General features: G+C 62.2%; 1 protein-coding gene across 8 annotated transcripts; it reads right to left on the bottom strand.

Moving 5' to 3' along the window:
* Window positions 1-248: 248 nt before the first annotated feature.
* LOC128138051 (coiled-coil domain-containing protein 9-like) lies at window positions 249-7,061 on the bottom strand. 8 transcript variants are annotated; one of them, XM_052779335.1, is made up of 16 exons: window positions 6,817-7,061; window positions 6,530-6,634; window positions 6,137-6,283; window positions 5,789-6,052; window positions 5,592-5,675; window positions 5,313-5,489; window positions 5,009-5,196; window positions 4,764-4,934; window positions 4,585-4,651; window positions 4,065-4,485; window positions 3,743-3,898; window positions 3,533-3,606; window positions 3,255-3,403; window positions 2,793-2,877; window positions 1,568-1,617; window positions 249-531 (listed from the first exon to the last, which is right to left on the bottom strand). In XM_052779335.1, exons 1-16 carry the CDS (start codon window positions 6,817-6,819, stop codon window positions 345-347), a joined length of 2,328 nt encoding a protein of 775 aa, XP_052635295.1. In that variant the 5' UTR covers window positions 6,820-7,061; the 3' UTR covers window positions 249-344. The 8 variants fall into 8 exon arrangements, 6 of the variants coding, with proteins under 6 accessions (XP_052635295.1, XP_052635296.1, XP_052635299.1 ...); XM_052779336.1 differs by having other exon boundaries at window positions 3,746-3,898; XM_052779339.1 differs by having other exon boundaries at window positions 4,329-4,485.
* Window positions 7,062-8,976: the final 1,915 nt, after the last annotated feature.

Genomic DNA, 8,976 nt, shown 5'->3' with positions numbered 1-8,976 from the left:
GGTGCGGAAGATGAAGGAGGGAAGGGTGAGGAGCCCAGCCAGGAACCAGGCGGCCGCGCAAGTGCCCCGGACCAGCCCCAACGTCCGGTGGTTTTGGCACCACACCGGCCGCGTCACCAGGGCACAACGGTCGGCGCTGATGGCCATCAGGAGGAGGACGCTGGCAAACATGTTGAGGATGGTGAGGGAGGGCAGCAGCTTGCAGGCGAAGCGACCCAACAGCCAATGGTGGTCACGGGCCAGCGGCAGGGCCAGGAAGGGCAGGGCCAGGCAGCAGAGAAGGTCAGCCACAGAGAGGTTGAGGAACCAGACACCGTTCACCGTGCGCCGCAGCTCAAAGCCGGTCACCCAGATGACAGCTCCATTGCCCAAGACACCCAGGAGGAAGATGAGGGCGTAGAGCACCAGGATGGCACGGTAGCTGTGAGGGACTTCATAGCCATCGAAATCATATATGGAATAGTCATCCCCGTTGGAATAATTGAAGGTATAATTGGACATTGAGAAGTCCATCCTCCACCAGCTCCCAACCTAGAAACCACACTCTGTTAGACCACCAAAGAATGGTTTAGGTTGAAGGGACCTTCAAAGATCATCTAGTCTACCCCCCTGCCATGGGCAAGGACACCTTCGACTAGATCAAGTTGCTCAAAGCCCTGTCCGTAGCATCACGCAACGGTTTGGGTTGAAGGGACCTTCAAAGATGACCCAGTCCAACCCCCTGTCATGGGCAAGGACATCTTCCACTAGATCAGGTTGCTCCAAGTCCCATCCAACCTGACCTTGAAGACGGGGCTTCCACAATTCCTCTGGGCAACCTGTTCCAGCATCTCACCACCCTCATCGTAAAACATCTCTTCCTTACAACCATCATCATCGCCATCATCTCTCACCTCCATCCGACAGTCCTCTCCCCCCAGGGCAAAGAGGCAGCACCACCAAAACCAGCCCGGAGAGATGCTCCTCAATGAGAACGTGTGGTGCAAGCACCCCAAACCGCTTGGCTTCATGGTCGTGTCCCCCCCCCCCCCCCCACCTCCACCCCAGTAACCGAGGAAATAGGCATTTCCCCACTTCCTCACCAAGCTGCCCTCAGCTCCGTGGCGCAAGAAGTTGGATGAGGAAACGCCGCAGGAGCTGCAGCTCCAGCAGTTTCTCCAGCTTCTACTGGGTGGGTGCCACGGGGGGATGATTTTGGTTTGGTTCTCAAGCCCCCGGGGGGGAAGAGAAACCTCTCTGTGCCCAAAGCATCGCCAGCACCAAGAGGGGGTTGGAAAAAAACTTGAAGGAGAAAGAGGAAACCACAGGGAAGGTCTAGGATCCTCAGATAGCCGGTTGAGCGACCCGGAGCATGGGAAGAAGGGATAAGGAGGAGATATGGCATCTCCAACCATCACCCAATGCCTAAAGAGGAGCCACAGCAACCTCACCGCATGCCCTCAGCGGGGAAAATCCATCCCACAAGGATGGAGATCACCCAAAGCTCAGCTTTGCCCCCCCACGGCACTGGATTTTGGTTTTTAGGCAAAGGGAGTCTCGCCCATCGCACGCCCCACCAGCCGCTCACCTGGGTCCTCGCCGGCTCCGGCTGCGCTCCGTGGGGACGAGTGGGCAGCACTGGGTTTTTATACAGCAGCGAACAGGAAGCAACGCCAAGGGGGAAGAGATCATTGGTGGAGAGAAGAAAGAAAAAAAAAAAAAAAAAAAAAAGACGAACACAACAACAACGACAAGTGGGCTGGGAGGGGCAGCGGGGCCAGGAAAACTTTGTCTCCGGGTATAACGAGGGGGGAGATTGCAGGCGGAGACCCCTCTGCAACAGCAAGCAGAGCTGGAAAACGAGGTGTCAACCCCAAAACAGTGGGGTTTTTTGAGGGGTATCTAGCTTGTTTCAGCTCAAAGGTGATGCTGGGGAGAGCCCGGAGCATCCCTCACCCATCCGCTGTGGCTGGGGAAAGCTGACGGGTCTCACAGGGATTCCCCCCGGTCTGGGGGACACCACCAGCCACCGCCATGGAGCCAGGGGACTTCTCCTCTCCCAGCCAGGACCTGCTGTGCCCCAAGTGTCCCCACTGGTCCCCAGGGACAGCACAAGGTCCCAGGATGGTGGTGGTGGGGATTAGGGGAGAGCCCTCCTGCTCTTACACTCCTCATTTCACCCCAAAGCCTCCTCCAGAGCCCCTACGCTCCTCATTTCACCCCCAAAAACCAGGAACCCCCCAACAGGTAACAGGCACTGGTAGCTTCCCAGCCCCAGTGTCTGCTGGGCAGCCCCTTGCCGGTACCAGGACCCCCCCCCCACCACCTTCCCAGCCTTAAGAGGAGAGGGGGACCCCTGTGAGCAAGGGGGGACCCCAGCAGCAAAGCAGGGGGGTCCCCTGTGAGCAAGGACCAGGCGCGGAGATGTTTTCAAGGTTTATTTTACAAAGAGCCGGTGGGATGAGGCAGCCCGGGGTTGGGGGGGGGGGGTGTCAAGCCCACCCATCCTGCCCAGCTTCAGGGCACAAAGAGGGGAACAAGGGGACCCCAAAGTGCCCTGCCAGGGGCAGGAACTTTGGGGGGAGCTTCTGGGAACTGGGGGTGCACAGCTGGAGCCCCCAAACTCTTTTGGGACCCTTGACGCTGCCACCGGTGCTGGCATCCTCCGCTCCTAAACACCCACGACGCCAGGCTCAACCCACCTCCCCCGTGGGCACAGAAGGGATTTTGGGGAACCCCCCCACGGAGGTGCAGGCAGGTGATTTTCTTTTTTTTCCTACCCCCCCCCCCCCGGGTTATTCCTGCCAGCTCACAGTCTCTAGAAAGCTGTAACGGTCACGGCGGGAGCAACCCAGGTGACAGAGGGGCTGCTCGAGGACATCGGGGCACTTGGCCATCCTGTCGAAGGAGAGAGAGAAGAAGGAGGCAGCGTGAAGGCAGCTGCCGGCCCCAGAGCTGAGGAAGAGCTCGGGGGTGGGGGGGGTGTCAGTCGGTCCCTGCCTATACCCTCCTGTCAGCCCCCAACTGCCGGGAGACGGGTGCGAGGGACATGTGGGGCAGCACAGCCCCACTGCCGGGTGCCCCACGTTTGGGCGCAGGGCCCGATTCTGCCCCAGGGAGCAGGGGGTTGGTGCTTTTCCACGCCCCTGCTTCCGAACCCAGAGCCTTATCCTGGTTCTGCAACCTCCCTCCTGGCCATGGCTACAGGGAGAGACCAGTCCCTTGGGCAGTTTGGGACGGGAAGAGTTTAATCCAGGACAGACAGACAGACATACAGACGTCGCAGCCTCCCGGGCAAGCGCAGCACCCGCCAGCCTCCACCACCCGATGCGCTTCCCAGGCTTTGGAAGGAACCGGATCCCGAAACCGGAGATGCCGGGAGCAAAGCGCAGCAACTCCGGGATGTTTTGCAGGTAGAGTCAGTCTGTCCGCAGGAGTGTCAGAGCCGGCAAGCAGAAGTGGGAAGGACAGACAAGACAAGAGCCTGGAGGGTGCGGGTGTCAGTCCCCCGTTAGCGGCCAGCCGGAGAAGGCGAATTCTTACGGAAACACACCCGCTCAAAGTCTGCGATCTCCACCACGCCAGGGGCCACCTCCGCATCCGGCTGGCAGGGAAATGCCGTAACTCCTGGGGGGGGGGGAGAGAGAGAGAGAACAAATTGGGGTCTGAACCCCACGGCTCGCAGGACACTCCCCCCCCAGCCTCGGGGGATTAGAACTGAGGAGGGTCCCCTGTGGTGTGCCCCCCCCCATATTCCCCTCACCACCTTGCATCCCATCCTCTGCTGGGCTCCCCGCCGCCTCCTCATGCTTCCCCAAAGCCTCTTGCTCTGTGTTTGGCCTCGTTTCTTCCCCTTGGGGGAGCTCTGCAGGGCTCTGCACCCCCCGGGGGGGCCCAGCCAGCTCCACGGGGCTCAGTCCTGGGGGGGGAGAAACCAGAGTCAAGCCCCCATCTGGCCCCTTCCCTTGTCCTGCTGCTCTGGCTACACGTCCCCCCCAAATCCCAGGGGTTCAGCCCATGTTTGGCCTGTCTCCCGTTCCCCCCCCCCTCAGCCCTAATTCAGGCAGATCCCCCCCCACTTTTACCTGGAGTCTCTCTGGAATCCCCTCTCGACTTGGGGACAGTGGGACCTGAAAGGGGACTGTCCCCCAGACTGCTGCGGGGAGAGGCCAGATCCATCTCCTCGCCCCAGTCTGAGATGGGCTGGTGGCCTTCCATGGGGGAGAAGGGGCTCAGGGGGGTGCCAGCCCCCCCATCCAGGACAGGTGCCACAGTGGTGGGGGGCACACGCAGTTTGGGAGCCACAGCCTGCCCGGCTCTGGGGGGACGTTGGGCTTTGGGGGACGCACTGCAGGGTGCTTCATCCTCGCTCAATGATCCTGGGCTGGTGCCGCCACCGCCACCTTCCTCCTCCTCCTCACTGACGTCCTCCCACTGGTCCTCATCTTCCTCAGGGCTCAGGGAGCAGGGGGTCTCCGGGAGGGCCCCACTCGGCGCTTCTTCTGCCTATGGGCACAAGGTTGGGGGGTATCAGAGGGGGAGAAGGGCACCTCGGCGCAGCCAAACATCCACTGGTTCCCCTCAGGCTCTGCCCCGGTGTTTTACCTTCCGGCTCTTGGCTTCCTCGGTTAATACCGGCAGCTCCTTTTCCTCCCACCGGTTATCGTGCATGCTATAAGGGAAAAGAAGATCCCAGCGGCTCAGAAATCAAAATCCATGGGAAAATGGGGCTCAGAGAAGAGCCCCAACCCACCAAATCCTCATTGGAATGCGACCCCACCAACCTGTAGGGCTTGGTCCCAGCACCCTGGCCACATCCCCGGCCCTTTCTCCTCCACTGGGTGCGATGCGGGGTGAGGAATTCCCCAAAAGTGAGAGGTTTGGGAGGATGGCGCTTGTTTTCCTCCCTGACGCTCATTTCCGAGCCGGGCAGTGCCGCAGAGCCCTCCTTGAACCTAAGGGGATGGGTGACACCGGGGATGCCACAACCCCCCCCAAAAATCAACCCCCCAGGCCCCCTGTTATGTACATGCTGTCCGATTTCTCGGCATCCCACTCCCGCCGCCACTGCCCAGTGGGTTTGCGGTGCCGCGCCAGGCGTTCCTGATCAATTTGTTCCCGTTCTTTCTTCCAGCGGACGTATTCGGCTCGCTCCCGACCCGTCATGGAGAGCGTCATGTCCAGCGGCCCCCCAGCTTTCAGGCTGGAACAGCGTCCCTGCGGCAAGACACAGCTCAAGCCCTGTCCCAGCCACTCAAACCCCATCCGAGACCCCCAGGACCCCCCCAAAAAAAGAGGGGCAGGAGGTGGGGGGGACCCACTGGGGTACGTACGGGGCCCTGCCAGGTCTTCTCACGCTCCATCCCTGCCTTGACCCTGTGGAAATCGGTCCCCCCCCAATTTCTGACATGTCGCCGGCTCCCCTCCTTACGATCGGCGTCCTGGAAGGGGCCACTGCGGCGCGGGTCATCCAAGAAGTTACGCACAGGGTTCTTCTCATGAAGCCCGTCCTGAGTCGGCGGTGGTGGTGGGGGGAAAAGGGGATGTTGTCGCCCCTGGGGGGGGACATTCACGACTGACCATCCTCCCCCCAGTCCCCTTTCCCTCCTCACCCGCTGGTTCCTCTCGTACTCCGCAATCTTCTCCATCTCCTCATTCATCTTCTTGATGTTCTGCCACCGTCGTTCTTCCCACTCCTGGCAAGGAGAAATCAGCTACTGCCAGATGCAAGTAACCCCCCCCGCACCCCCAGGGTGTGGGGTGAACCCACCCAGCCCCAAAACACCCACCTGGCCCCCAAAACACCCACCTTGGACTTTCGGTCAGGACCAGTGTCACCCCCCATCACCATGCTGGCCACCCCCCGGCCCCACGAGCGCCGTCCCTGGCCACTGCGCTCTGCCGGGATCATGCCGTCACCCCCAGCCCCCTCCCAAAATGGCTCGGTGGGGGGTTCCCCCCAGGGGGAACGGCCAGAAGGACGCAGGCCGGCATGCCCTGAGCCGCGGGGAGCAGCACTGCGGTCAGGTTTTGGGGTGCCCAACGGCTTCTTGTCCTTCACCACGTGCTTCTCCTAGAGGGAAAGAAATGGGGGGGGGGGGTCAGCAAGACACAACAGACCCCCACCTTGCCCTGAACCCCAACTCCCCCCACTCACCCCAGGGGAGAGCATAACCTGGACAGTGATGGAGAGATCCTTGTCCACCCATCTCCTCTCCGGCTCAGCATCAGCTGGCCTCGCCCGGCGCAAAGCCGTCACCGCGATTCCCTCCTGCTCTGCTTTCTTCCGATCTTCCTCGATCTCCTATTATCGGGATACGGGCGAGAGCCGGGACAAACCCCCCTCGCCGTGGATTTTGGGGAGATGAAGGACAGGACAAACACCCCCCCCCCCCCCAAACTCCCTCCTGTGACCCCGTATTACATTAAACACCCCCCCCCCGGCGTTAAGCCGCTGCGGGCGTTAGGGGGGATTAAGGGCTGTAAGCAGGCAGCAGCGGGGTGGGGGGGGGGGTGGGGGGGAAAGGACGGAGCCGAGCCCCCCCCAAACCTGATAACGCTTAATAAGGGCCTCGTTCTTCTTCCGTAGCGCTTCGATACGTTTATCCAGCTCCGCGTCCTTCTCCTCCTTCGATCTCAGGTCCAGCGCGGCCGACTGAGGTGGGGGGACACGGGGTGAGAGCGGGGAGCGGCCCTCCGCCATCCCGGCCTGGGCGGGCAGGCCACCAGGCCCCCCACCCACAACTCCCTTAAAAGCCCCTGCCCGACCCCGACAAGGCCCAGCCGGACCCCCGGAGCGGGCCCAAGCCCCCCCAGAGCGGAGGAGCCGAGCCTCACCATGGCGGCGGCCAGGCCGCACACAGACCACCCCGAGAACCGGTTGTCCCCACCCACCCGCGCGTCAGAACAGCTTCCGCTACGGGATTAATGGGAGGGGAGAGGTTTTAAAAGGGCGATGGTGGGGTGGGGGGTGGGGCCCACCGTAGGGCTGGAAGCGCGGGTGGCTGTCCCTCTGTCCCCTTCCGGGCGTCTGTCCGTCCTCCCCGCTCAGCCTCGGGGACTGTCCCCGTGCTGCCCTCTGCCCTGGCCTCCCCCCCGTGTCCCCCATGTCCCCTGTCCCTGTTGTCCCCCTGTCCCCATTTCCCAGCACCCCCCCATCCCCCTGCCGGTGCCCCCCCGTGTCCCCCTGTCCGTACCCCTGTCCCCCGTGTCCCCCCGTCCCTGTGTCTCTGCCCCCCCTTCTACTCCCCCGAGGTGGGCGTGGCTCCCCGCATCCTCCCGCCTTTGCTCCTCCCGCCGTAGGCGGGGCTGGAGGCGCGGCGTGGGCGTGTCTCTCCCCCCGCCGCCACGCCCCCCGGCTGTCTCCATGGCAGCTGCGGCTCTGGCCGCGGCGGCGTGTTGCGATTGGCTGGGCCGGGTAGGGCGCGCGGCGAGGGGGGCGGGGCCGGGAGGGCTCGGCCCTGGGCCGGGACCTATAGTGGGACCTATGGACGTACCCATAGCGGTACTCATACTGGTACCCACAGCAGTACCTATAGCCATACCTATAGCGGTACCTATAGCGGGTACCTATAGCGACACCCATAGCAGTACCTGTGGATGTACCTATAGCAGCACCTATGGAGGTACCCACAGCGGTACCTATAGCCGTGCCTATAGCGGTACCTATAGCGGGTACCTATAGCGACACCCATAGCAGTACCTGTGGATGTACCTATAGCAGCACCTATGGAGGTACCCACAGCGGTACCTATAGCCGTACCTATAGCTTTACCTACAGCAGCACCTATAGCCATAGCAGTACCTATGGCGGTGCCTATACCAATACCCATAGCTGTACCCATAGCGATGCCCATAGCAGTACCTGTGTATAAACCTATAGCTGTACCTATAGTGATACCCATAGCATTACCTATAGCTGTTACCTATAGCTGTTACCTATAGTATTACCTATAGCTATACCCATAGCTGGTACCCATAGCCAGTACTGATAGTGGCACCTATAGTAGTACCTAAAGCCGGTACCCATAGCTGGTACCTACAGATGTACCTATAGCCAGTACCTATATATGTACCCATAGAGATGCACCTATAGCTGGTGCCTATAGCCAGTACCCATAGATGCACCCATAGTCAGTACCTATAGCTGTTACCTACAGCTAGTGTCTATGGCCAGTACCCATCGCTGGTGCCTATACCTATAGCCAGTACACATAGATGTGCCCATAGTTGGTACTTATAGCCAGTACCCATAGCTGGTACCTATGGCTGGTACCTATAGCCATTACCTACAGCTGGTACCTATAGCCGGTACCTATGGTCAGTACCTATAGCCGGTACCCATAGGTTCACCCACAAGTTCACCCACAGCTTCACCCTCAGCCCCGCCGGTTCCCGCACGCTCGCACGCTCCGCTGGATACAGCGCCGCCGCGGGCGCCGATTGGCTGCGGCGGAAGCGGCTCCGTCCAATAGGAGCGCGGCGGCAGCACGCGGGCAATGGAAGAAGTGACGGCGGCGGGGGGGGGGGAAAGCGGCCGGAGGGCTCGGCCGGGGGGGCGGGGCCAGGGGTGACCGGCGGGGCATAGGGGGGGTCAGAGGTCAGGAGTCAAGGGTCGAACCGGGGGGGGCCGGGGGCAGCGGGCGGGCCTGCTGTCACCGGGCAAAGACCGGGCGGACCCCGTACCCCCCCCTTAGTGATACCCGGTTTTTGGGGGTGGGGACACACACACACTGGCCGCGGCGGCGCCTGGTTGGCCCCTTCCCGCTGTTACCGGGGCGGCGACGGCGAAACCTTTCCCTGGAAACCGGCGGAGGCGGCTGAGTGGCTGCGCCCGCCCCGGGACCCGCCCCGGGACCCGCCCCGGGACCCGCCCCGGCCCGGGGGGGGGAGATCCCCGACCGCCTCCGCCGATCGTCGCACAAGCCCGAACTTGTCCGGGGAGGGGCGGGGTTTGGGGAAGGGGGCGTGGCCCTTGACGTCACGGGCGGGAGGCGT

Source organism: Harpia harpyja (genome assembly GCF_026419915.1).
Source record: "Harpia harpyja isolate bHarHar1 chromosome W unlocalized genomic scaffold, bHarHar1 primary haplotype SUPER_W_unloc_1, whole genome shotgun sequence".
In the NCBI taxonomy this organism is placed as follows: domain Eukaryota; kingdom Metazoa; phylum Chordata; class Aves; order Accipitriformes; family Accipitridae; genus Harpia; species Harpia harpyja.
This window is presented reverse-complemented; position numbering and strand designations above follow the sequence as displayed.